The sequence below is a fragment of the Malaclemys terrapin genome, chromosome 24, assembly GCF_027887155.1.
Source record: "Malaclemys terrapin pileata isolate rMalTer1 chromosome 24, rMalTer1.hap1, whole genome shotgun sequence".
Taxonomy (NCBI): Eukaryota; Metazoa; Chordata; order Testudines; family Emydidae; genus Malaclemys; species Malaclemys terrapin.
Window position 1 is genome coordinate 2,935,543 of NC_071528.1, and position 27,865 is coordinate 2,963,407.

General features: G+C 52.7%; 2 protein-coding genes across 4 annotated transcripts in view; one reads left to right on the plus strand and one right to left on the minus strand.

The window, feature by feature from the left end:
- The window catches only part of FBN3 (fibrillin 3), a 268,187-nt gene extending 251,429 nt beyond the window's left edge, over nucleotides 1-16,758 (plus strand). For all 3 annotated transcript variants that reach the window (XM_054013785.1, XM_054013787.1, XM_054013786.1), the window contains 5 exons: nucleotides 1,061-1,189; nucleotides 9,337-9,456; nucleotides 11,138-11,369; nucleotides 11,925-12,093; nucleotides 14,064-16,758. In XM_054013785.1, coding sequence (XP_053869760.1) covers nucleotides 1,061-1,189; nucleotides 9,337-9,456; nucleotides 11,138-11,369; nucleotides 11,925-12,093; nucleotides 14,064-14,438 — 1,025 coding nt within the window. In that variant the 3' untranslated portion in view covers nucleotides 14,439-16,758. The remainder of the gene's footprint in view (nucleotides 1-1,060; nucleotides 1,190-9,336; nucleotides 9,457-11,137; nucleotides 11,370-11,924; nucleotides 12,094-14,063) is intronic.
- Nucleotides 16,759-20,988: 4,230 nt separating this feature from the next.
- Nucleotides 20,989-27,865, minus strand: part of CTXN1 (cortexin 1) — an 89,535-nt gene continuing 82,658 nt past the window's right edge. The window contains exon 2 of the mRNA XM_054013980.1: nucleotides 20,989-26,042. Within this exon, the coding sequence (XP_053869955.1) occupies nucleotides 25,586-25,840 (255 nt within the window). The 5' untranslated portion in view covers nucleotides 25,841-26,042 and the 3' untranslated portion in view covers nucleotides 20,989-25,585. The remainder of the gene's footprint in view (nucleotides 26,043-27,865) is intronic.

Genomic DNA, 27,865 nt, shown 5'->3' on the forward strand with positions numbered 1-27,865 from the left:
TATTGTCAATGCGGAGGAGGACCAGAATATTATACAAGAAGATCTGGATGACCTTGAAAACTGGAGTAATAGAAATGGGATGAAATTGAATAGTGCAAAATGCAAGGTGATGCACTTAGGAACAAAGGCTGAGGGGAGATATGATTACTCTCTATAAATACATTTGAGGGATGCATGATCAGGAAGGGAGAGGAGTTATTTAAGTTAAGCTCCAATGTGGATACAAAAACAAGTAGATATAAACTGGCCATCAACAAGTTTAGGCTTAAAATTAGACAAACGTTTCTAACCATCAGAAGAGAGAAGTTCTGGAACAGCCTTCCAAGGGGAGCAGTGTGGAACAAAAAACCTAACTGGCTTCAAGATTGAGCTTTATAAGTTTATGGAGTGGATGGTATGATATGAGTACCTACAATGGCATGTAGCCAGTCTGCGACTGTTAGCAGCAAATATCTCCAGTGGCCGGGTGATGGGACACTAGATGGGGAGGGCTGTGAGTTACTGCAGAGAATTCTTTCCCAGGTGTCTGGTTGCTGGGTCTTGTGAAAATGTTCAGGGTTGAACTGATCGCCGTGTTTGGGGTCAGGAAGGAATTTTCCCACGGGTCAGATTGGCAGAGACCCTGGTGGGAGTTTCGCCGTCCTCTGCAGCCAGGGGCACAGGTCGCTTTTAGATTTAAATTAGTGTAAATGGTGGATTCTCTGTAACTGGAAGTCTTTAATCAAGATTTGAGGATGTCAGTGACTCAGCCAGAGGTTAGGGGTCTATTGCAGGAGTGGGCAGGTGAGGTTCTGTGGCCTGTGATGTGCAGGAGTCAGACTAGATGATCATAATGGTCCCTTCTGACCTTGAAGTCTATGAATCTATGTGTATTTCTGCTGCTCTTTAGAAAATTGCTGCAAACTGTGCCCCTTTCCTGCCACTCTTTTCCTCAAGTCTGTTGTCTCTGTTCCTCGCCGTGTTATTGTAGCAGGTAACGTGCTGAGACCTCCCTTGGAAAGGGTCTTTAGTTGACAAGCTCCGGGTCAGTCTGCCATACAAAGCAATTGGTGTTTTACAGACAATAACGAGTGTACAGCCCAGCCCACGCTGTGTGGAGCCAAAGGACAGTGTCAGAACACGCCAGGCAGCTATAACTGTGAATGCCAGAAAGGATTCTCCCTGGACAGCTCTGGTATCAACTGTGAAGGTAGGTGTTTGTCTCCAAGCATGCCCTGTATGGAAGTGTTCCGAGTCCACTTGTCATTCCTGGAGCAGGTCTAAGTACAGCCAGTGGTGGCTAACCTGGTTTTTCAGATGCTTGTCAGTGCACACAGTGTGGCACCCTCCAATCTCTGGCCTGTGACCAGAGGGTAGCAGAGATCACTCTGCAGCCAGGAGAAAAGCTGGCTCTGGGCCTGTCATTAGCATGCAGGTGCAGGGAATTACTGCTAGTAGCCATGCAGCCCAGGACTCAGGTGATGAAAGCTGAGGGTCAGGCCAGTTCTTTCTGGCCATGAGTTCAATGAAGCATAAGACCCATCTAACCCAGTATCCTGTCTTCCAGCAGTGGCCAATGCCAGATGCTTCAAAGGGAATGAACAGAACAGGGCAATTATCGAGTGATCCATCCCCTGTCATTCAGTCCCAGCTTCTGGCAAACAGAGGCTAGGGAAAGCCAGAGCACAGGCTTGCATCTCTGCCCATCCTGGCTAATAGCCATTGATGGACCTGTCCTCCATGAATTTATCTAGTTCTTTTTGGAACCCTGTTATACTTTTGGCCTTCACAACATCCTCTGGCAATGAGTTTCACAGGTTGACTTTGTGTTGTGTGAAGTGGTACTTTTTGTTTGTTTTAAACCTGTAGGCTTTTAATTTCATTGGCTGACCCCTGGTTCTTATGTTATGTGAAGGGATAAATAACACTTCCTTAGTCACTTTCTCCACACCTGTCATGATTTTATAGCTCTTTATCATATCCCCTCTTAGTCATCTCTTTTCCAAGTCTTTTTAATCTCACCTCATACAGAAGCCGTTCTATACCCCTAATCATTTTTGTTGCCCTTCTCTGAACCTTTTCCAATTCCAATATATCTTTTTCAAGATGGGGCAACCACATCTGCACACAGTATTTAAGATGTGGGCATACCATGGATTTGTATAGAGGCAATCTGATATTTTCTTTCTTATTATCTATCCCTTTCTTAATGATTCCCAACATTCTGTTAGATTTTTTGATTGTTGCTGCCCATTGAGTGGATGTTTTCAGAGAACTATCCACAACGACTCCAAGATCTCTTTCTTGAGTGATAACAGCTAATTTAGACCCCATCATTTTATATGTATAGTTGATATTAGGTTTTCCAATGTGCATTTATCAACTCTGAATTTCATCTGCCATTTTGTTGCCCAGTCAGCCAGTTTTGTGAGATACCTTTGTAGCTCTTCGCAGTCTGCCTGGGACTTAACTATCTTGAGTAATGTTATATCATCTGCAAATTTTGCCACCTCATCGTCTACTCCTTTTTCCAGTTCATTTATGAATATGTTGAACACCACTGGTCCCAGTACAAACCCCTGGGGGACACCACTATTTACCTCTCTCCAATCAGAAAACTGACCATTTATTTCTACCCTTTGTTTCCTATCTTTTAACCAGTTGCTGATCCATGAGAGAACCTTCCTTCTTACCCCATGACGGCTTACTTTGCTTAAGAGCCTTTGATGAGGGACTTTGTCAAAAGCTTTCTAAAAGTCCAAGTGCACTATATTCACTGGATCCCCCTTATCCACATGCTTGTTAACACCCTCAGAGAATTCTAATAGATTGGTGAGGCATAATTTCCCCTTGTCACAGGGGGAGGGATAGCTCAGTGGATTGAGCATTGGCCTGCTAAAGCCAGGATTGTGAGCTCAATCTTTGAGGGGGCCACTTAGGGATTTGTAGCAAAATCAGTACTTGGCCCTGCTAGTGAAGGTGGGGGGTTGGACTCAATGACCTTTCAAGGTCTCTTCCAGTTCTAGGAGATAGGACATCTCTATTTATTTATAAAAGCCATGTTGATTCTTCCCCAACATATCATGCTCTATCACGTCTGATAATTCTGTTCTTGACTACGGTTTCAACCAGTTTGTCTAGTACTGAAGTCAGACTTACCATTCTAGGATTGCCTTTGGAGCCTTGTTTAAAAATTGGGGTCACATCAGCTATCCACCAGTCATCTGGTACAGAGGCTGATTTAACCTTACTAATTGTGCAATTTTATATTTGAGTTCGTTTGGAACTCTTGGGTGAATACCGTCTGGTCCTGGTGACTGATTACTGTTGAATTTATCAATTTGTTCCAAACTCTCTTCTATTGACACCTCCGTCTGGGACAGTTCCTCAGATTTGTTACCTAAAAAGAATGACTCAGGTGTGGGAATCTCCCTCACATCCTGTACAGTGAAGACCAATGCAAAGAATTCATTTAGCTTCTCTTGAATGGCCTTGTCTTCCTTGAGTGCTCCTTTAGACCTTGATTGTCCAGTGGCCCCACTGATTGTTTGGCAGGCTTCCTGATTCTGATGTACTTATACATTTTTTGCTGTTAATTTTTGTGTCTTTTGCTGGCTGTTCTTCAAATTCTTTTTTAGCCTGCCTGATTATACTTGATTTGCCAGAGTTTATTCTCCTCACTAGGATCTGACTTGCAATTTTTAAAGGGAACTTTTTTGCCTCTAACTGCATCTTTTGCCCTGTTGTTTAGCCATGTGGCACTTTTTGGGTCCTCTTACTACATATTTTTAATTTGGGGTGTACATTTAATTTGTCTCTCTCTTATGGTGTTTTTAAATAATTGCCATGCAGCTTGCAGGCATTTCACTCTTGTGACTGTTCCTTTTCATTTCTGTTTAACTAGCTTCCTCTTTTTTCTGTCTCTGCCCTTTCTGAAATTAAATGCTACTGTGATGGATTTCTTTGGTTTTTTGTCCCCGACAGGACTGTTAAATTTAATTACATTATGGTTGCTAAGTGGTTCAGCTATAGTCACCTCTTGGACCAGGTCCTGTGCTTCACTTAGGGCTAACTCAAGAATTGCCTCTCCCCTTGGGTTCCAAGACTAACTGCTCCAAGAAGCAGTCATTTAAGGTGTCAAGAAACTTTATCTCTGCATCCCGTCCTGAGGTGATGTGTCCAGATCCCCCATTATTACTGAGATTTCTATTTTTATAGCCTCTGTAATCTCCCAGAGCACTTCACAATCACCATCACCATCTTGGTCAGGTGGTCGGCAGTATATTCTTACTGCTATACTTTTATTATTCAAGCAGGGAATGTCTATCCAGAGCAGAGTTGAAAGTAAGCCGGTACAGGCCGGTACAGAGGACCAGCAAGAAAATGGAGCACTCTCCCCCTCTCTGACTCCTCCTCCTGGCTCCAGCAATATTGAGGGTGCGGGGGCCCGGCTCCATGAATGTTCAGGGGCGGGTCTCCCCCCGGCCCCACTGCTGCCCCCCACGCCTCCCCTGAGTGTGGGCTGGCCCCCCCTTTGCTGCCCCCGTGCATCTCCCTTCCTTGTATCTCCCCTGAAGCTCCATGCTGCCTGCCTGCATTAACTGCCGCCACAGGGACCTAGTGCCCCCCTCCACTACTGCCAGGGCAGGCTGCCCTTCCCCCCCAGACCCTTTCATTTTCCGGTGGGACCCTCCACCAGTACAGCCGCCCCCCCCTGCCCGCAGTCACTGCTCTTTCTCCACACTGAGCAAGGGGCAGCCCCATCCCCCACCCCCAGTGAGGCTACAGTGAGGGGCAGTAGCAGGGGAGGAGGCGCACATGTGATGGCAGCCCCCCGGCATGGCACCCACCACAGGGGAGGCGAGGGGGATTCCTGGACCTGAGAGGGGCCCTCGGAGCACATGCAGTGACAGTGGTGGGGGTGAGTGTGCTGCCCGGGGGGGAGAAGGGGGTCCCTACCCAAGAGCTCGCTGCTCCAGCAGGGAGAGGGCTGGGGAGAGTCCTCCTCTCTGAACTCAGTCCCAGGGCAGCCTGCCTGCACCCCAAACTCATCCCCAGCCCTGCCCCACCCCAGAGCCCACACCCCCAGCCAGAGCCCTCATCCCCCAGCACCCCAACCCTCTGTCCTAGCCCTGAGCCTCTCCAACACCCCACCCCCCTCATCTCCAGCCCCAGCCAGAGCCCTCATCCCTCAGCACCCCAACCCTCTGCCTCAGCCCTGAGTCCCCTCCCACACCCCAAACCCCTCATCCCCAGCCACACCCCAAATCCATCCCCAGCCTCACCCCACAGCCCTCACCCCTGTACCCCCTCCCTCTGCACCCCCTCTTATCCCCAAACTCCATCCCAGAACCTGCACCCCCTCCCTCCGCACTCCCTCCCATCCCCAAACTCCCTCCCAGAGCCTGCACCCTGCACCCCTCCTGCACCCCAGTCTCCTGCCCCAGCCCAGGGCCTACACCCCAGACCTTCTCCCCCCACCCAAACTCCCTCCTAGTGCCTTGGGCAGGTGGGGGGTGGAGTTGGAGGGGGCAGAGTTTGGGCAGGGGCAGGTTCTGGGCACCACCAAAATTTCTACAAACCTGCCACTCCTGCCGGCAAGAGCTGGTGCGCCATACCGGGGTGGACCGGCTTCCTGAGACAGCAATTTAAAGGGCTGGAGCCCAGGGCCCTTTAAATTGCCGCCAGAACCCCACTGCCAGAGCCCTGGGGTAGCAGCGGCAGGGCTCGGGTGGTGATTTAAAGGGCCCAGGGCTCCTGCCGCCACTACCGCCCCGGGCCCTTTAAATCGCCCCTGGAGCCTGCTGGAGTCCTGGGGTAGCAGCGGCAGGGCTCTGCTGGCTATTGAAAGGGTTCGGGGCTCCCACTGCCTCTACCATCCCGGGCCCTTTAAATAGCCACCGGAGCCCTGCCGCCGCTATCCCAGGGCTCCAGAGATAATTTAAAGGGCCCTGGAGGGTAGCGGCAGCCGGAGCCCCGGGCCCTGCTGCTGGAGCCCCTGGGCTCCGTCGGCAATTTAAAGTGCCCGGGACTCCACTGCGGTAGCAGCAGCTAGAGCCCCGGGCCCTTTAAATCGCCCCCGAACTCCAGGGCTCCCAGCAACCTCTGCAGCTGGGAGCTCAGGGGGTGATTTAAAGGGCTTGGGGCTCCCAGCTGCTGCTATCACAGCCCTAGCCCCAGGCCCTTTAAATCCTGATTTAAAGGGCCTGGGGATTTAAAGGCCCCGCCTCTTCCGGTGGAGGCCACGCCCCTCCTCAGGACTCCGGAGTACCAGCAAGTCCTTTAAGTTACTTTCACCCCCTAATCCAGAGAGATTCTGTGGTACAGTTTGATTCATTTAAGATTGTTACTGTATTTGACTCAATGCTTTCTTTCATATTGTGATCAAGGTGCCAGGGGGGCCCACTTTGAAGTTACTCAATTAGGGCAAACTGTAAATAATGGGGCAGAGAATCCCCAAAGCTGGTGGTTATCCCCATATTTAGATTTACCAAGCCAGCACAAAACAGCTTCTACAATACCTTACTGGTTGCACAGAAGCCAAAAACACAGTTCCTTTATAGCAACCCAGCCTTGGGCTTCCACCCAGACACTCAAGTTTAATATGATGAGGATTACTGAAAATTGTATTCACCATATAAGAAAGTTCTACTAATCCCAAAGGATCGGATACATTACTTTCCAGGCTAATGAATATTCCAGATCTTACCCAAATACATCTTACAGCCAATTCTTATTAACTAAAATGTATTTTAAAAGAAAAGAGAGAGAGTATTGGTTAAAAGATCAGTATACATACAGACATGAGTACAGTTCTGAGATCAGATTCATAGTAGAGATGGTGAGCTTTGTAGTTGCAAAGAATTCTTTCAGGATTAGTCCATAGGTTATAGTCCAATGTTCATATCCAGGGTGATCCAGTTAGGACTGGAGATCTCAGTCTTATGATATAAGCTTCCCCTGCATGAAGCATCCAGCAGATCTGAGATCAAAAGGATCAGGACCCAAGAGGTTTTTATACAGTTCCAGGCCTTCTCTTGACAGCCTGGAGTTCTTAGCTGAACAATAGGCAATCATCTGGACTCTGAAATAGACCTATTTCCTAAGCATCACCGGTAATTAGCTACACAGATTAACATAAGGTAATTGCCTGTTTTGCACCATTTGTAGGTGATCTGCTATATACTTCAAAGAGAGATCAATACAATGTTATCACTATATTTACAGTTCATTTAAATGTCAAGATCTCGTTTTGATCTCTGAATTAACAGAATACAGCATAGACAGGGACTGTTTGATTACACTGTTAACATTGAACAATATATATGTAAACACCCAAAAACACAAACATTATCTAGTAATATGTCCCTATAACTTGAATTTGGGTCATTCATCCAGCACCCTTTCTGGACATGTGCCATACACATAGTGCCACTCCCCTACCCACATGACCTACTCTGTCATTCATATATATTCTGTACCCTGGAATTAGTGTGTCCCATCGATTTTCATTGTTCCACCTAGTTTCTGTAGTGCCTATTATATCGATAGCCTCATTTAATACCAGGCACTCAAGTTCACCCATCTTACTATTTAGACTTCTAGCATTTGTGTACAAGCACATATAAAATGTCACTTTTTAGTTATCTGCCTTCATGCGATGTAATTGAACGGCACTCTTCATCACACAGCACTGGAACAGTCTGTCATGCGATGGGCTGGAATCAGCATCCTGGCAGGGATTCGAGGTGAGATGAGGCAGGGATCTCCCTGCCCGGTGCAAGGGATGGACTAGATGGCCCCAGCGGCCCTGTCCCACCCCAGAATCTCCTGGACACTCACAACACAAGGGGTGGACACAAGGGCAACATCTCTCTATAGTGCAGCCCTGGGAAAGCAAAGCAGAGGGCGTGTCGGGCCACGGCCGTATTAGCCCATTGCATACACTCAGCACAGAATGGGCTGCACAAGCTGCTGCCCAGGGTACAGCGCCTGGAGCATGAGCTGTGTACGTGTATAATCAGGGGGCCTGACCTCGGACCAGGCAAAACCTGCCACACAGAGCACATCTGAGAGTGGAGAAGAGAAGCCAGTATTCAACCCAGGCAACAAGACCCAACAATAAAGCCACTAACCCCATGCCCGCTAGAGAAGCGGTCACTTCTCACTGCCACAAGAATAGGGGAGACGCACATCAGAGCCACAAACGCCTCGAGAGTGAACTAAGACAGACCAATGGGCCCTGAAGCATGGCCAAAGGCAGCCAGCGAGGGGATGCCAGGGGCTCAGGGCCCGCGACAGAGACAGTCCACTCCTGCCCTGGCTCAATCCTCACTAACCCCTGGGACCAAGCGTGGGATTAGAGTCTGACCCTCACTGCCCCACCGCCCCATCGTGGTGCTGGCAGGGGCCGAGTCCTCTGCTGGGCTCTGGGGGGGGGGGGGGAGAGATGAGCCCTCCCTCCTCCAGGACAGCAAGTCAGAGGGAGCCCAGTCTGCCCAGAGAGGAGCAGTGGCAGGACTTCACCAGACAGCTCTTGTGTAGTTGCCCATGTCCCTGTCTCCCAAGGAGGGTGGGCCCACAGCATGGGGGCACAGCAATAGAGCTGGGCCTTAGGCACCAGATCTGCTGGCTGTCCCTGTTGGGCAGGAAGGGGTGAGCAGCAAAGGCGCCAGGATTCAGGCCCTAAATCACAAAGGCAGATCATGACTTTGCCACAACTGCTTTAACGTCAGAGTCGTTAGTGACCAGGGATCTGGCGTGGATGCAGCCAGGGAAGCTGGTCCCATTGTTTGAGCCCTCCTGAGAGCCCCTTCAGGCAGGTGTTCTCTGTCCATGCATTGCTGGTCTCCGGGCTCTGCTGCCGGGCTGCGGGAGCTGCTGGGCGGCATCTGACAGGCGCTCTGTGTCTGTGCATTGCCGGTCTCTGGGCTCTGCACACTGGGCTCTGCACACTGGGCTGCAGGAGCTGACAGGAGGCATCTGACGAGTGCTCTGTGTCCGTGGATTGCTGCCTGCTGGGCTCTCCTGCCAGAAAGAGCTGCCGGGAGGCATCTGGCAGGTCTCTGTGTCCGTGCATTGCTTTTCTCTGGGCTCTGCTACCAGTAGGGTGACCAGATGTCCTGATTTTATAGGGACAGTCCCAAATTTTGAGTCTTTTTCTTATATAGGCTCCTATTCCCCCCCCAGTCCCGATTTTTCCACACTTGCTGTCTGGTCACCCTAGCTACCAGAGAGCCAGAGCTGACGGGTGGTCTGTCTGTGCATTGCCGGGCTCTGCGCACTGGGCTCTCCTGCTGGGCTGCAGGAGCTGACAGGGGGTGTCTGACGGGTGATCTGTGCTGTTTGTGCCATCAGATGTGGATGAGTGCGACGGGAACCATCGCTGCCAGCACGGCTGTCAGAACGTCCTGGGAGGCTACCGCTGTGGCTGTCCTCAGGGCTATGTGCAACATTACCAGTGGAACCAGTGCGTGGGTGAGTGTGGGGCTAGGGGTGTTGGAGAGGCAGCGTACGAGCTAGGGGAGGGAGGCTGCTCCCAGCAGAGCTGCCGACTCCTTGCTCCACCTCTGGTAGGTCAGCAATTTCCCTGTATTTGTCATTAACCCAAGGACCTTGGGTTCGCTGCAGACCCTGTGCTGGGCACTAGGCCACCCTCGGGGAGAGGAGAGACAAATGCTCTGTGTGGGGTACGCAGGCCCACGCTGGGCCAGAGTCTGCCAGCACAGCCGCCTAAAGCCAGGGGCTGAACTCCATCTCTGCGGAGGGGCTGAGTTCCTGCTGCTCCCACCCCACATGCCAGCAGAGGGTCTGGCTGCTCGTAACAGGGCAGGACTCACCCCTGCGGCGCCTCCTGCTGGTGTCCTGGGAATTAGCTCTTTTTCCAGCTCCGGAGCGCTCTCTGCAAGCCGGTGTCCCGCTTGCCACTGAGCCCCATGTCCCTCCCAGGACCCAGTGCCCCTTGTCTTTGGGGTGCTGCCCCCGGCAATACCTCTGCAGTCTCAGGGTCTCCCCACCCAGGGGAACCCCCAACCCTCTATCCCCACCTTGCCTCAGTCGTGGGCTACTGCCAGTCACCATCTAGCTCCCACTCACTGGGGCAGACTGCAGTGTAAAAGCCATTTATCCTAGGCAAGGGGGGTTTGGACCTGCTGCCTCTGCCTACCCATGGGCTGCCCCCTGCACCCCAATACCTAACTGGCCTTCCACTAGGCTACAGCTTGGGGGGGGTTTCAGGCCAAAGCTCCCCAGCTCCCTTGGCCTTCCCCCAGCCCTGCTCCACTCCAGGTACCTGCTCTCACCTCCCTGCAGCCAGGCCCCAGCCCTCTTATAAGGTCCAGCTGGGCCCTGATTGCACTGGTTACAGCTGTGGCTGCTCTCCCCATCAGTCCAGCTTTTCTCTGCCACAGCCCTGTCCCGGGCTGCTTTAAGCCCTTCCAGGCAGGGGCAGGGTGACCACCCCGCTACACTGCTCCACATTCCTGACAGCAGATCAGCCCGTTAGGCACCTAAGGGAGGGACTATGCCCCCTGTCCTTCACCTCCTCCTTTTCCTGGTGGCTGAAGAGCTGGTGCAGGGAGCCCAGCTGCCGGTGTTTGGCCAAGGGGCTCAGCCGGGGGCTCGTTAATCTCACTGGCAGAGGATGGAGGCAGCGGGGAGCTGGAGCAATGACGTTAGCAGGGTCTCCCACCCAGTGGCGTAGCCAGCTTTTAAGAGGAGGGAGAGCAAACCTAAAAAAGGCGCCCCCCTTGGCTCCTCCTCTGGCTACGCCCCCGGCTCCTCCTCCGGCCGCTCCACCCCCACCCCCTTGGCTGGCTCCTCCAGCCACACCACCCCTCCCCGCTCATGGCTCCTCCGGCTGTGGCTGCCTGGCCGCCATGCTGTGTGTCCTCCCCGCCCCCCCGCTCCTCCGGCCGCTGTCAGCCTGCGCCCCCCTCCCTCGCTCCTCTGGCCGCGGCTGCCGGGCCACAGCCAGCCTGTGCCCCCACTTCTCCGGCCGCGCCCCCCCCCCTCGCTCCTCCAGCCGCTTTTGCAAAGTGTGCTGAGGGGAAGGGGCTGCTTCCTCTGCACCCCGCTTGCTACGCTACTGCTCCCACCCACAGCCGTCCCCTTCTGCTGGGCTCCAGGAGCTGAGCCCTTTGCTCTGTCCTGGTTCCAGATGAAAATGAGTGCTCCAGCCCCTCCGCCTGCGGCTCCGCCTCCTGCTACAACACTCTGGGCAGCTTCAAGTGCGTCTGTCCGTCCGGCTTCGACTTCGACCAGGCCTTCGGCGGGTGCCAGGATGTGGACGAGTGCTCGGCCGGCGGCAGCCCCTGCAGCTACGGCTGCTCCAACACTGATGGGGGCTACCTGTGCGGCTGCCCTGGGGGATACTTCCGAGCTGGACAAGGGTGAGCAGATGGGGCTGCTCTGTTACCTTGGCAGGTGCTGACACCCGGGCTCACGCTAGCTCTGTGCCGGAGCACCCTGCCCCGCGGCAGTCTGAGCTCAGACGTATCCTGTGAGTGTCTGTACAGTCCCACAACACACCCACCTGTGCGCTCACACTCCCAGGTGCATGCTCATGCAGGGACACCCATGTGCGCTCACACTCCCAAGCATGCTCGGTCATGCACAGCTGCACACATGTGCAAACGCACATACCCGGATGCTTGCCTGGGTCCTTCCAGTGCTGCCTAGGATGGGGTTCTGTGTCTGTGTACCCCATCTGAGTGCCCCAGCAGAGGGGAGCACATCCCGTTAACCCTTTCCTCACTGAAGCCCAGGATCCTTGTTGCAGCATACACTGTGCTGCGCACTGCACACCCCACCCACCACCTGGCAGACGCAGGCACAGCCCTGGGTGTGTGCCCGGTCCCACTTCACGGGCCTTGGCACTGGGGAGCACCATGTGTTATGGGGCTTCTGGGTGAATCCTGTCCCACTGTTTACTCCTCTGGCCCCAGGCACTGTATTTCTGGACTCGGATTCGGCAAAGGCTCCTATCTGCCTGCCCCTCCGGAGGAGGATGAGGAGAACCTGCTCTCCCCTGAGACCTGCTACGAGTGTAAGATAAATGGCTACCCCAAGCGGGGCCGTCAGCGCCGCAGCATCAACGGGACTGAGGGGCACCAGGTAATGCACTGCCCTCCGGACAGCTCGAGGCAAGCTGAGAGCCAGGCCCACGCACTGTCTGGGAGAGAGCTGTGTGGCATCCCCAGCCCAGCACCACTGAGACAGTCACAGGATGGACCTCTGCCCAGAGAGACCCACCTCCACATCAGCCTTCCCTGTGCCTGGTGACTCAGTGCCTCAGTGCATTCAGAACCCCAGGAGAGAGGGAGGGCCATCCCCATTGTCTGGGGGGCTGCTGAGTCCCCACAGTGTGGGGTATTATCTGGGACCAGACCATGCACCCTCCCTCACATATTCACAGGGGAGACAGGGACCCGGCCACCATCACAGACCCTGTGTTCTCAGTGCTGCACAAACACTTGTGCACCCCTTCTGTCCCTCAGCTCAGCCATCTGCTGAGCCCCCCTCACCCAGTCAGACCAGGGCTACTGGAGTCAAACTTGAGTGCAGGCCTTGGTGACACGCCCAATCACCGTCAGAGACAGTGCACCAGTGCATGGGTACACATCCGTACACTTCATTCAGATCAAGGAGCATTTTAATTTGTAACCCTCTTCAATAATAAACAACATTGGGACAACCTGCCAGGGTCCGAGTGGATTCTCCGTCCCCTGGCAGGCCGTCTCTTTCTGAAAGCGCTGATGGGCTGGAGGGTCTTTGTCCTGTGTGATATGCAGGGGGTCAGAGGAGATGGTCTAACGGTCCCGTCTAGTCGTGAACACCTGCCTCGCCAGGTAGGGGTTCAGCACGACAGGGACATTTCTTCACTTTATCGCGTGGGTTGCTTGTACCCCAAGCCACAGGGCAGTGCCAAGCAGGCACAGTCAGAACCTTCGCTGGCCAGCAGGGCGGAGCCAGGAGTTACTGGCCTGGGTCAACCACCCAGGGGAGTTAGGCAAAGCAGGAAGAAAAACTAAGTCTGAGGAACATTTTGGCAAGAGAAGCAGCTGCCCTGGGAGCACGTGGGATCCCCAGCACTGGAGTAGGGTTGCCAACTTTCTACTCATACAAAACCGAACACCCTTGCCCTGCCCCTCCTCCAAGGTCCCACCCCTGCCCAGCTGCTTCTCTGAGGCCCTGCCCCCGCTCCTCCATCCCCCGTCCCTCTGTTGCTCACTCTCCCACCCTCACTCACTTGCTCATTTTCACCGGACTGACTCAGTGAGTAGGGGTGCAGGAGGGGGTGAGGGCTCTGGCGGGGATGTGGCTCTGAGGTGGGGCCAGAAATGAGGAGTTCGGAGTATGGGAGGGGGCTCTCAGCTGAGGCAGGGGGTTAGGGTGTGGGAGGGGTGAGGGCTCTGGTGATGTGCTGGAGATGAGGGGTTTGGGGTGCCAGATGGGGCTCTGGGCTGAGGCTGAGCGGTTTGGAGTGTGGGAGGGGACTCTGGGCTGAGGCAGGGGGTTGGGGCACCAAGGGGTGAGGGTTTTGGCTGGGGATGAGGGGTTTGGGGTGCAGGAGGATACTCTGGACTGGGACTGAGGGGTTCAGAGGGCAAGAGGGGGATCAGGCCTGGAGGTCAGGGGTGCTGGCTCCGGATCGTGCTCACCTCAAGCAGCTCCCGGAAGCAGCGGCATGTCCCCCCTCCAGCTCCATGGTTCCTGGCCAATGGGAGCTGCAGAGCTGGCGCTTGGGGCGTGGGCAGCATGCAGAGCCCTCTGGCTTCCCCTACACGTAGAAGCCAGAGGGGGGACATGCCGCTGCTTCCAGGAGCCACGCGGAGCCGGGGCAGGCAGGGAGCCTGCCTTAGCCCCGCTGCACTGCCAACCGGACCTTTAACGGCCAGGGTCCCTTTTCAACTGGGCATTCTGGTCAAAAACCATACACCTGGCAACCCTACACTGGAACCACTTCTCCGAGCTGCTTTGGGTGCCCTGGGCAGGCTCCCTTCTCACACCCAGGCCTTTCTGGGCTTGGCCACAGACTATCCTTTGTGCCAGTTCATTAAGGTGCCCTGCCTTCTTCTCCGTAGGAGCCCGCAGTGAGTCTGGCCAGCGTGGACATTGATGCTCCCCTGTCCATGAGCCTGAACCTCTCGGCCCTGGACCACAAGGAGCACATCCTGGAGCTGCTTCCGGCTGTAGAGCCCCTGGAAAACCATGTGCGCTATGTGGTCTCTCATGGGAACGAGGACGGCTACTTCCGCATCCACCAGAAAGAAGGACTCAGCTACCTGCACCTTGGCCGCAAGAAGATCGTGCCTGGCACCTACCTGCTGGAGATTGTGAGCGTGCCCCTGTATCGCAAGAAGGAACTGCAGAAACTGGAGGCCAAGAACGACCTCAACTACTTGGCAGGGGAGCTTGGCCAAGCACTCAGGATGAGGCTTCAGCTCCAGCTTTACTAGCCACCATGAGAACCAACCAGCCACCCAGCCAGCCACAGCCCAGTTCTTAGCAGTGCCACCCACTCCTGGAAACAAACCCCTTTGCTATCGCCGCACCCCTGTGCCAGCACCTCGCCGGCCACGCTGTCCGACTGCTAGGAAATGTGCCCTTGGACTCAGCACTGGGCCCTGGGCAGCTAAGGGCCGCTCTACTTCACAGTGCGCCTGTGTTACGCACCAAGCAACCCCCCAAAAGAGCTTGTGAAATCTTTGTCCATGGTTCAAAACCCTGTTGTCTGGGGCTGTGTCTCCCTCTGTGCTCTCATCCCCTGCGATGGGCGGCCCTGCCCTCTTCCCTTAAACAAGACACTGTTAGTCTGAGCTAACAAGGATTTTCCCATTGAAATCTCCCTGTCTTCCATGGCCAACGGCCACTCGCCATCCACAAGCTAGGAGATGGGCGGTGGCTGAGGACAGAGCTCAGACGTGACCTCTAGAGAAGCTGCTGTACTGGTGCCATTTCCCAACATATCTGGTTTTTCCTTTGCTTCTGCATTGCCATAATGGTGCTCTGGAAAATCCTCCTCAGCCGACACTGGCTGCTCACTATCTGCCGCGCTCTTTTTTTATATTGTGTTCCATCGGTCCTTCGTTTTGTCCCTTTGCATGGCAAAAAAAGGGTTAATTTGGCCCCACTTGGAGTGAAGGGCCAGTTTGGATTATGCCATGTAACCTCACACTGCAAGCTAGCCAGTCTGAAGGACTGCAGGCTTCTGTTCCAGTTTAAGGCTTCAATACTGCAGTGTTCTGAACATGTGCAATACTAGCTGGTACTGCTGCCACCCTCTCCACAGAGCGGAGTTTGGAAGGGTTGTTCCTACAGCTCCAGCAACTGCAGAGGTTAACGTACGTCCTTCTGTCACCAGCAGGTGCTGAGTAGCTTTGGGGGGAGGTGTACAGTTGTATGCTTTGATTGTGATTGAACAAACTAAATTGCCACGAGAGATGTAGTGAGTCTTAGCACAGCACAGATAGGCCCTTCCTGCTGGTAGGAATTGGGGATTATTTGACCCAGTGGGGGGATCCTGGACCCGCTGCTGGGAGCGTTTGCGAGTTCCCTGAGAGGTCCCCCTGAGCAGGAGAAGTGGCACTGCAGGCCCACAGGGGAGAGGGACATGGCTCATGGGCATTTAGGCCCATATTTTCAAAATGGTCCCTGATTTTGGGTGCCAGTTTGGAGGTGTCTGGTTTGAGTCACCTCAGGGCCTTTGGCCAGACACCCACAGTCAGGGGCACTTGCAAATATGGGATTCCGCTCTGGTCACTCCAACGTGATGTCAGAAATACTAATTCTCTGGTCAATGCAGACAAACTAAATGCACTAAAAACAAGCTGCGAAATCAGATTGCAAAGAATCTGTCTCCTTGCTGCCGCCGATGGCCTGAGCAAACAGGTTGGTACTGACAGCCCTTGCTTCCTGCCAAGAGGGTGATTTTTCATACAACTGTTTTCTACAAGGGCATTTTCTAGTTTTGCATGAAACTCTTTTTTCCGTTTTTTGTCTATGTGGGTTTTGGGTTTGTTTGTTGGGGTTTTTTTTGGTTCTACATCAACACTGTGCATCAGCAAAAGGAAACAAAGGTGCTAATTCACTCATGGTAACACACAAGACTACCTGATAGATCCCCAGATCAATGGTGCTTTCAGCTCACGGAAGCTGGTGCTGGTACTGAATCGTCAGGGTTACTGCACTGCATCCACCCTTCATATTTATGTATAACCACCAATGTTACGACTGCTCGTTGTTGTGAGGAGGGCATATTCCTGTAGCTTTTTTGGTACTTTGGGGTGGGGGGTTGTTTTTCATTTCTGTTCTTTCCTGGGATGCTGCCACCACATGGCATGTAGGGGAAGTGTGTGTATACTGTACTTTGGCTAATATCAAACTTGAAAACTCTTTTGCATAATGCAGCTGCAAACAACACAAGCTGGATTTTGCAAGAGTACCAGACCTCATGACATGACAGGTGGCCTGTTTTTGTTTTGTTTTTTTACCAAAAGGTGCTTTTAAAAAAAATTAATAATAATAAATTAGCAGAAGTGGGGTTTTGTGTGTGTGTGTTGAGCCAAACGTGTCAAATGAGAAAGCGAAATGTTTTCATTCATTCCAGTCTAGTGTGGTGATTTGTGTTCATTGGCATTTCTTGCTAGTTGGTTTTCAGATGCGCTGGGCACACCCAGTGCAGAAGCTGTGCCACCTTGCCCCGCAGAGCGAGCGTCTCTTTGTGGATTCCTTTTTGTATCAGAAGCAACAGCAACAATAAAATTATTTTGGGTTAAATGGTTCTGCCTCTCATTTGTAGCTGGAGGTGCTGAGCTCTCAGATCACATTGGAAATGACCCCTGCAGCAGCTGTCTGGCTGCAGGAGAAAGCTGCACTGGTGATACAGCGTGCTCCAAAAGGGCAGCTTTCCAGTGACTGCTGGGGGCTTTGAGTCAGGCCCCTCACGAGGTGCCACGGGGGGGGGGGGGAGGAGGTTACATGGGTAAAGGAAAATGGTGCTGTCTCTGCTTCTTGAGCAACTGGGGCAGCACCTGCCTCCTACGCAGAGCAAGCCCTACAGGCCCGGGAGCCATGGTAGCCTTAGACAGAGCGACCCCAGTCATGGACAAATTGTTCCCTACACTAGAAGCTGCAGTGCGTCCTTCAGGCCAGTTTGATATTCCCATTAGACGGGACGAATCACCAGCATCGACCCACCATGATCTCCCCCCACCCCTTGATGCACTCGCCATGGGAGTGGGGACAGGGTCATTCTAGGGGTTTCCAGGCAGCAGGGGGAGGAGGCACAATGGGGCTGTTGCAGATCAGAGGCATCCTGCATGCTCCCTGCCGGGGTGTGGGGGACATGGCAGGCAGCAGGGGCTGAGCCTGTGCATTGGGTGAGGGGAGAGCTGGACTTGAGCTGGGGGGGCCAGGTGGGAGGCAGCCCCCCCCCCGAGCCATGGAGCTGGATCTGAGCTCTGGGGAAGCTAGGCCAGCATGGAGGAGATCAAATCTGGGAGAGGTTTCTGAGGGGCAGGGGTTGGTCAGGACGAAGCTGAGGGTTGTGGGTGTCTGAGGGGGGAGGGGCAGGGTTGGGCAGGAGGGAGCTGGGGGGTGCCTGAGGGTGGAGGGAGCTAAGGGCTTAGGGGTGCCTGAGGGGGGAGAGGCAGGAGGGAGCTGAGGGCTGTGGGGTGTCTCAGCGGGGAGGGGCGGGGGTTGGGCAGGAAGGAGCTGTGAGGTGACTGAGGGGGGAGGGTGGGCGTTGGGCAGGAGGGAGCTGTGGGGTGTCTGAGGGGGAGGGGCAGGGGTTGGGCAAGAGGGAGCTGGGGATGTCTGAGGGGGGAGAGGAAGGAGGGAGCTGAGGGCGGAGTGGGGGGTCGGGGGGTGTTCTAATTGTGAGCATCCGGCTGGAGTGGAAGGTGGTGCCTAGGAAATAAGGGTGACAGGGGATAAGTGCTGTTCACCCCCAGCCTGTCCTGTTCTAATGCCTGACCTAGTGTTTCATTCTCAGAGGGGGAGGGGCCCCTTTTCTTCCATTAGATTCCAGGAAATCCCCCAGGCACAGAAGGGCATTTTCCCATCCAGCTGTGGAGAGTGGGGTCTCGTTAAACCCTGGGGACCCACCCAACCCTGCCCCAGGCACCACCCAACATCTCCATGCTGGCATATTTGATGGGTTATCCAGTGTAGCCTTTAGGGGAGTTGAGCAGACGCTGTTATCACTGGTCTCTGCCCCTCAGGATGCTGGTGCTGGTCTCCGCTGAGCTCCTCAGCTGTGGATTGGTACAGAGCAGCACGTTCCTCCATCACACACTGCAGGGTGCATTCTATCCCCCGTGACTACGAAATAGAGTTGTCAACCCTCCAGGATTGGCCTGGAGTCTCCAGGAATTAGAGATTAATCTTTAATTAAAGATTATGTCATGCAAAGAAACCTCCAGGAATACGTCCAACCATAATTGGCAAACCTACCACAAAAGGCGGCAGAAACCAGACACTGCCAGCTAGACAAACACAAGTTCATTCCGCATGGCCCATGTCAAGTCACCTTCAGACTACGGGCCCTTCCTAGCCTTTCCTGCATGCTCAGAATTACCCAATGCTCTAGTTTGCACCATCTATGTGTCCCTTCCAACTGCATCTCCCTATCCTCTTGTTCCAGGGTAGTTATGCATAGTGCTGATGGCTCTCCATACAGGCACACAAGAACCATCCATTCTTCTGTCGAGTAGTTGTCCGTGGGGATCCCATGGCAGCAAGATGGACCTCAGCAGTGTCTGCTGCTCCATCGCCATTAGATCGATTTCCCTGTTCATAGTTAAGTGTAGTTAGGGTTATATTTAAAATGACGCCACATGTAGGGTGAATTACGAATAAATGAGTTATTTTTAAAGGAACCAATGTTTCTCCCTGTTAAAAGTATTTCCCCAAGCTATTAACTGGCTGATCAAGTGAGGGAGAGGGATAGCTCAGTGGTTTGACCATTAGCCTGCTAAACCCAGGTTGTGAGCTCAACCCTTTAGGGGGGCCACTTAGGGATCTGGGGCAAAATCAGTACTTGGTCCTGCTAGTGAAGGCAGGGGGCTAGACTTGATGACTTTTTGAGGTCCCTTCCAGCTGTATGAGATAGGTATATCTCCATATATTATTCAGGAGGGAGAAGGATAGCTCAGTGGTTTGAGCATTGGCCTGCTAAATCCAGCATTGTCAGCTCAATCTTTGAGGGGACCATTTAGGAAACTGGGGTAAAAATCTGTCTGCAGTGCGGGAGGTTCAGGTTGGATATTAGGAAGAACTTTTTCACTAGGAGGGTGGTGAAGCACTGGAATGGGTTACCTAGGGAGGTGGTGGAATCTCCTTCCTTAGAGGTTTTTAAGGTCAGGCTTGACAAAGCCCTGGCTGGGATGATTTAGTTGGGAATTGGTCCTGCTTTGAGCAGGGGGTTGGACTAGATGACCTCCTGAGGACCCTTCCAACCCTGATATTCTATGATTCTATGAACTCAATGCAGACAGTTCTTGCTCTGACTGTCAGTCTGTCAGGCAATGATTTCTGAAGACCATATCCAATCAATTCCAAACTTTCAGCAAACATTCTGCACATCAGTGGGAAGAACCCTTGTGAATTTGGTGACAATCAGAAAACCAGGATGCCAGGAAAGCCTTATTTCCACACACCCCCAGAGAAGGCTGAGCAGTAACATTGAGACATGAGTGGTAATTCAGCCAGTCATCACCAATCCCCCGTGTAGCCCTAACCCTGCTGCCTGCCTTGGTCATCCCTCCCCTTGACAGTGCTCACGTGGGGCTGCAGGCAGAGAGATGGGCTCTGTTTAGATGAACTAAAACAATTCTGACTAAGTAAAGAGAACTTAGCGGCCTGAGCCAAGCATGGGGAGCAGGAGCCAAAATGCAAGGCTCCAGCCTCACTCCTTCTCAGCCACTAGGAGCCCTGAGCTGAAGCAGCCTTCACTGGTCCAGTCCTGAACCCTGCACCCCTTACCTGGGTCAAAGCACCTTAGTCTTGACTGCACCTTCACTTGCTGCCTCATTTCAACCAATAGGGTTGAAGTATGCAAGTGAACTGGAGGGACTGAGTGATGACTGGCTCAGATACCTCTGATGTCACAATGCTCATCTGTCTGCAGTTACATGCAGGCACATCTGTATGGAAATCAGGCTTTCCCAGCATTCTGGTTTTCCCACTATCATGAAAATCAATAGGGTTTGTCCCACTGATGCCTAGAACCTTCCTCGAAATTTAGGAATTTATTGGACATGGGCTGCAGATGTTATCGTGTTACAGACGCACGGACAGAGAAATGCCACTGAGTTGAGTGTGGTGAATGAATGAATGAAGTATGGTGTTAAATTCTCCTTGCTTAGATTGCAAGCTCGTATGGGCAGGGATTTCACTTGCCACAGATTGTCTATTACACACGTAGTGTCCTGTGTAAATTATAATATGAATTGTGTGGTTTTGTTGTGGGGGACTCATTTCACTCACCTGGTTGTAGTGATTTCTTTGATGGCAGCTTCTTTCCTCTTTATGTGAGGCACAGCCTAAGATGAGCTTGTTTTCTGGAGGTGGCTGAGCCCTCAGAGATTCATATAAGGCCAGAAGGGACCACTGTGAACATTTAGTCTGACCTGCACATTTTTAATGGTGAGAGAAATTAACCATTTGAACCATTTCCCAAGGTGAGCACTCCATCACTGGCCATTTTTAAATCAAGATTGGCTGTTTCTCTAAAAGCTCTGCTCTAGGAAATCTTTTGGGGCAGGTCTCTGACCTGTGCAGGAGGTCAGATTAGATGGTCACCATGGGCCCTTCTGCCTTGTAATCTATGAATCAAAGTAGATTTGCCAAACTTCTATGTGTTGTAGCCAATACAGAAATGGAATTTAATTAGGATAAACCCTTTCTATTAATTCAAAGGAACATTGTCTTACTAATTTAAATGCAAGGTTCTTTTCAGTTCAACTTACACCTAGGATGATATTTCTTAAATACGATCACTTGATGTTCTTAACCAATCAACAGTTTATTTAATTCACCCAGAAACACAAAAGTATACAATCAACAGTTCGTCAACCAAGTATAGACACAACCAATGTTCTTAGGCATTTACTGAACATATAAATACAATCTTGCAAGCAATTGTCATAGACTAGCGTTGAGGCTCAGCAGTTATACCAAGGAACAAAGCAAATCACCAAGATTTCTTATTCCATTCTTATGATCATTAACCATCAATTCTTTAGTACTTCTAATACGTTTAATACACTCCTAGTATCTCTCCAAGGAGTAAGGATGCACTTGTTTTAAAGGCACCTTGAAGAATGTGGTCCCTGCTATTTGAATGGTTTGGTATGAAAGGGGCAAGTTTAAAATACCAAAAGCAATTGCTTAAAGTTACAGTTTAAATTGCTCTTATTTCAGTCTGCTTGGACTTATAAGGAGAGTATACATACCGCATTAATTAGTCAAAATCCAAAATTTGGTTACTTGACATCTCATTAAAGAGTGTAGAATCAGTGAGATAACACACACCTTCAGTTAAAGATCAGAGATGGAAATATAATCTTTGAAACGGACGCTCATCACTTCTTATTTTGTTAATCCTGGGATGGGGGATCCTTGCCACCCAGCTGGTTCACATGTCAATCATACTGCTGGATGCTGCACCTTATTTGTGGGTTCAGTCACTCCGGCTTAGACCTGTGGCCCTGAGGAGAGTCATCCACACATGGAGGTTCAGCAAACATTGCAAACTCTTCTTGGTCCCATGAGCCTGGATAAGGGGAGAGGCTGGTTACTGGGTTCAGCAAGCTCTGAGGTCCAACATGACTTCAGGTTTATTTACCCTGATTTCAGGGCTAGCTGGAAGGTGTCTGCTCTCTTGTTTCTACTGGATGCTTTCTAAATGACTCTCAACTTCCAACGCTGTTTCTTTGTTACTTCCATCAGTGTCCAGTAGATGGTGATGGCATATAACAAATGTCTTCAATGCTCCTTTCAGTCGTGGGGTTTTTTTTAGGTTTGATTAATTTCATGGATTATATTTCAGTATTAACCCTGACTTTGAATTGGGATCCCTCCTTTAAGCAATTTCTCTTAATATTCCAAAGTTATACCTTGGTTCAGTGCCTGTACCATGCAATACTCGATGATCCAAATGGCCCCATCTAGTCCTATGTAGTAGTGTTATCTCTTCTCATGCCATACAATGCATACCATTCTCTAGTGCAACAACCATAAACAAAGAAAACAAACAAAATCCCTTCTAGTTTTCTAAATCTAGAGGACACGGTCCATATATTCTTGGATTATATCTAACACTCTGCACATCTTTCAGGGCTTATCATAGGACACGAGACATTACATTGAAGGAACAAGACAGATTATTCACATAGAAAGATGAAGATCTGATTAATAAGGCAAACAACTGTGGAGTTTGGGGAGAGGGGTAAGCAGTTTGGATTTCTTGGGGGAACGAGAAGTGTGCCCCATTTGACCATCAGGTTTCACGAGTTATTTCTCGTTGGTTTAACACCTTCCATACTCACTCCCGGTCCTTGGTTCATACCAAGGAAATGTCACAGGCTGACACTGGCTCTTCAAGAAGGAGCAGAGCCAGTGTACCTGTGATTCATCAGCTCACTCCAGTTGGGATTACAAGAAGGCACCTGAAGCCTCGAGGGAAGAGCAACCTGGTGAGTCAGGAAAGATCAACCTGGTGAGAGCTGCCTGGAAGTGAGAGTCCAGAGAACGGCAGGGAAGAGCTGCCAGAGGCCAGGGAGTGGAGGAGGTGCCTGCGGGAAGGCTGATGCCAAGAGAGCAGCAAGAGGGGTTTGCTGTCTGACATCCCCAAGCCAGAGGGCATGAGCCAGAGAAGAGCAGAGGGAGGTACCTGCTGGCTCTAAGCCAGAGCGCTGAAGCCAAAGGCTGGAGGCCAGAGGACTGCAGTGGGGTTAACCTGACAGCTCCATGCAAGAGAGCTGGAGCCCAGGGAACAGTGACAGGGCCAGGAGAGTGAGGGATGCAGAGAGGCTCTGGGGGTCCTGCTGGGAACAGCAGGGTTGCACTCCAGCTGGTAGGGCTAGGGGAGCTGCCCTTGTAGAGGGACAAAAGAGGACTGTTCGGGCATGGCAGAAGGCACCAGAGTGCAGGATGTATTATGCCCATGGATGATGTTTGGATTTTAAGGACTACCTGCACTGGGATGATAAATGGACTATGTGTTCCACTTGCCTTTTGGACTGTTGGCACAGTAATTTTGTAATAACCAGCCCCAAGAAGGGGTATTACTGAGACAAGAGAGCTTCTAGTGGAGTTCCTGAGCACTCTGAAAGGGGAAACAGAGGCAAGTGCACCTGGGTGCTCTGGGGGAAGGGGGGCAGCCCGAAGACAGGAGACAATAGGGCACAAGAAAGGGGGCAATTATTCTTGTCTGTTGCCTGGTAAGGGGTCTCTTTAGCTAGATGAAGAGAGTTGAACATCTTAACCACTAGTGAATAAGGGACTCTTTGGTGTGAATAACTATCAACAGCTGGGAGGTTCCTTATCAAGCATCAGAGTTTTCCTTTCCTGGGAATTGTGTAGTTTAACTTTAGCTTAATTAGTGCTCTGCAGACAAGATGCCCCACCTCCTGGGACAGGCCCTATTGATCCTCATTGCCTTTAGCTCAAGGAGGAAGCTAAGGTTTTGGAAGATACACCAGGATGATTGGCTGCAGTTACTTAGAAGGGCAGAGAGTGGACAAGAGCTGTGAACAAGAAGGGCAGAGAGGAGATAAGAGCAGGGAGGGATAGCTCAGTGGTTTGAGTAGTGGTCTGCTAAACCCAGGGTTGTGAGTTCAATCCTTTAGGGTGCCATTTACAGATCTGGGGCAAAAAATTGGTCCTGCTAGTGAAGGCAGGGAGTTGGACTAGATGACCTCCTGAGGTCCCTTCCAACCCTGATATTCTATGAACAATGTATTTTCAAGGCATATGACACCTATACTTCTTACATCAGCTTACTGAGCGAGCCAAATAGCACCCTACCAGTGACCTGGCCTCTTCAATATTTACCACTCCCCCAGTGATTGTGTCATCTGCAAACTTTACCAGTGATGGTTTATGTTTTCTTACAGGACATTGATAAAAATGTTAAATAGTGGAGGGCCAAGAACTGATCCCTGCGGGACCCTACTGGGCTCACACAGTGGTAGTGTGTGGGGCTGGCTCTGGCTCATGGGGGATGTGGTGGGGCCTATGGCCAGCTTTGACTCACATGGGGGGACGTGGCGGCGCGTGGGGCCAGATGTGCTTGTTCTCAGGGACATGGTGTATCCATGACAAAAAGCAGCAGAGAGAGGAGGCCGAGCTGGGAGGGGTTAGCAGAAGTGCAGCTTTAGTTCTGTGGAAGAGGAGGGTCTGCTCTCTCCTGGGCACACCCTTCAGCTGTACACCCTCACCTCAAACCCTCCTGCCATGGCTATAACCCAACAGGGAGTCTGGCTAGGCCTGTGCCTGACTGCAGCGTCTGTCTCGCCCTGGAAGGCTAGCATGGCCCTGGGCTGGAGGCAGGAAGTGAGGTCCTGTTCCAGACAAAGCTCCATCACGTCAGCTCTGTGCCCTGGGCAGCTGGGAGGTGTCAGTCTCACCTGATCGAGCGCTTGTGAGGGGAGAGGGTCCTCCACCCCACTGGAGCCAGTACCTCTGGTGCTGAGCCACTGGCAGGCCTGGGAAAGGCCACTGAGAGCAGGCCCACAGCTCACTGGGGAGCGTTAGTTCCTTCCTGTCACTGCAGCATCCCCAGGGCGAGAGGGCCGGGCTGCCTGGTGCCCTGCAGCTGTAGCAGGGGCTCTGTAGTCGGCTGCAGGGCTGCACCTTTGGTCAGAGGCATTTTCTCCAGCTGGGGGTGGTGGGGTTCGCTACAGTGTAATGCAGAGCGAGACCAATAGGGGGTGCTCCACCAAGGAGGGCGCTGTGCATTGATGGCACTCAGGTGGCAGGGCTGCCTCGTATGTGGGGCAATGGCTGCATGGGGCAGGCACGGGCAGCATCCAGCTCACATGGCATGGGGTACCCTGGGGACTGTTAATTCAATGGGAAAGTCATAGAAGCCAGAACTTGAGGTGCCTATAACAACCCCCTGCCCCAACAGCCAGGGCTCAGCCATGAGGCCACCCGGACACAGAACTGCACAGCCCTGTCCTGGGCGACAATGGCAGACACCATGCTCGGGCCGTGTCTGGTACGGAGCCACCCAGGCCAGAAACCCTGAGAAACCGGCCCTGCCCCACTCCACCCCAATAGGCCCCACCCCGATGCCCACACCCATAGCACACAACACTGAGAAGCACAGTAGAATGCCATCTGGGGGGACCTGTTTTGAATCAAGGGCTCACCAGGCTCGTCTCATCCCAGACACCCCCTCACCAGATCCCCCCAAATATCCAAGCCACGCACGGTGCTGCAGCTTAAGGAGAAAATGGAGAAGTGCCTAGAAAAGAGACAAACCCAGGCAGGCCCCTTCCGCCCTCCCAACTGGCAGAATCCCTAGGGGGCAGGGCAGCGCTCCACAGAGAAAGGCAGGGGCGGGGCGGGGGGGCGCACTGAGTTCCTGGCCCCACTACACCAGCGCGTAGTCGAACTGGCCCCTCTCCAGCCCCTCCTTGTGGTCAGTCCAGGAGGAGGCGGGCATGCGGCTGTAGGGGTCTAGCAGGATGCGGAAGCAGCGCACCATGAGCATCACCAAGAAGACCAGGAGGAAGATGACGAAGGCGAAGACCGTCTTCTGCTCGGCATCCATGCCCAGGCCGGTGGCAGGGGGCTCCACCAGGGAGGGGGACAGCAGTTCATAATCCATTGTTGACGCATCATTCATTGCCGTGCCGTAGCACGCCTGCCACGCCGGGAGCTGGGCCAGGGTGCGGGCTGGTCACACGGCAGCCATCCTCTCGGCCCACGAGCACACTGACAGCCACCTGGGGATGGAGCCAGCTCTGGATTGCAGCTGTGCCAGTGCTCAGAGAGTCCCAGGGCTAGTCCATGGCTAAATGGGGCCGCACGGCTCCAGCCAAGAGCTCCTGAAAGGGAAAGAGAAGGGCATGAGGCTGTTTGTAGGGAGCCCACACACCAACACACTAAACATGTTATGCTAAAGCCCAGGGCTGTCCCTGCCCCGCTGCTCCTGACCCTCCGCTCCAGCTACTGCCCCGTCACTGCCCCACCCAGACCGAGCTGCTTGCATTATTTTGCGAGTAACATGCCTCTCCAATGCGGGCAGCGCTGCGTCCCTTGGGAGCCCAGGCAGAACTCCGGGCAATTCTGCATCAGACACAAATGGGCCCTGCCCAGCCTGCCCCAGCAATGGGTTTGCAGACCTGTCACTTCTGCTTTTTGCTCTCCTTTGCTGCCAGGGCACAATTGCTCCCCTAGGGCACATGGAGTTGGGTCTGCTGCCTAACTGGAGAACCCTCCCTCTCCAGGGAGTGGGGAGTGATAAATAGCAGAGCCGGCTGACAAGCTTCACGTGAAAAGATTTTTTGCTGGAATCGGGATTCTGCTGAAAACAATTTTTTTTTTTTTGCAAGAGAATTTAGTTGTTAACAAAATATTTTGTTTCCCAACATTTTTTCAAAAAGCAAAATGTCTGAACCCCCCCACCACCCTATTTATTTTCTCTTGCCGGGGCGTTGCTGCTATCATTCCTGCAGAGACCATGGCTTCAGATGCCATGCAGAGGGGTAGAGTCTGACCTCCAACACAACAGAGTAACCCAGAGTAACTGGATTGACTCTGGATTTACACTGGTATAACTCAGAGCAGAGTCTGACCCACGGATTGTTCCTGTGAAACGTTCCCCATTGCTGAGAAGCAAAGAGATCAGAAAGGACAACATCAGCCCAAGGCCACCACACTGCCCCTGACTGATAACCCCACTCAGTAGAGACAATGACCCGTGGTGCCAGCCATCAGCCCTACTCGCTGGATGGGGTGGGGCAGACTGCTCAGAGACACAGGAATCTAAGGCCCTGCAATGAGTCAATGCAGGAATTCAGGGGCGAATCACAATGGGGACAATTCCTGTCCTGTTGGACAATTCCTGTCCTGCCTTGCTATATTGGGTGTTTCTCTTCAAGTCCCAGCTCCTGGAGCCCTGAGATCAGGGGCAAATCTCAGCTGCCGTTCCTTGAAAGTGCCTTTCCAGCCCTCATGCTTGCCAAGGGAAACTTGAAAATATGGCCCCTCAGCACGACCTAAAGGCTGAAAAAGTGGGCGGCACAGAGAGCCCGACATGCATTCTTTATAGCTCCTGATTTTCCTGGCGGTGGGGGCTGTCTCCTGCCTGCTGCACTCTTGGAGCTGACGCTACTGAGCGTGGCATGCCACATGCAGCTCCTGACGCCAGGTATCTGCGTGCCCACCTCCCTGCAGGCTCAGGCCAGGCCTGGAGCTGTTGTAAACCTGGAACAGCTGCCAGGGAGCGTGCATTCCACCGTGTCCACAGGGCTGCCAGCCCATGGCATTGATGGGCAGCGTGGGGAGGGCTGCATTAGCACTGCCCCGTGTTGTGCCCACTCTGTGCAGAGGCCACTTTAGGGCTTTCAGTCCAGTACTGCCTTCACTCCCTTCATTCCCAGAGACCGAGCAAAGCCCCCCCAGCACATGCCATCTGATGGGGCTTTGGCAGCTTATTTCCTTGGGTGACTGCACAGAGCTGATCACTCGAACTCAACCCACGAGGACTGACGTGAGCAGAGGCCTCTCCAGGGGGTGTTACCAAAACTTGTAAGGAAATTCCCCCTCCCCCAACCCCCACACTTGGTGATTGCTCTGAGATCGACCTAAGGGCAAAGGTCGATGCTCAAGACTCCTTAGCAATGAGATTTGTGGCTGAAGAAGCAAA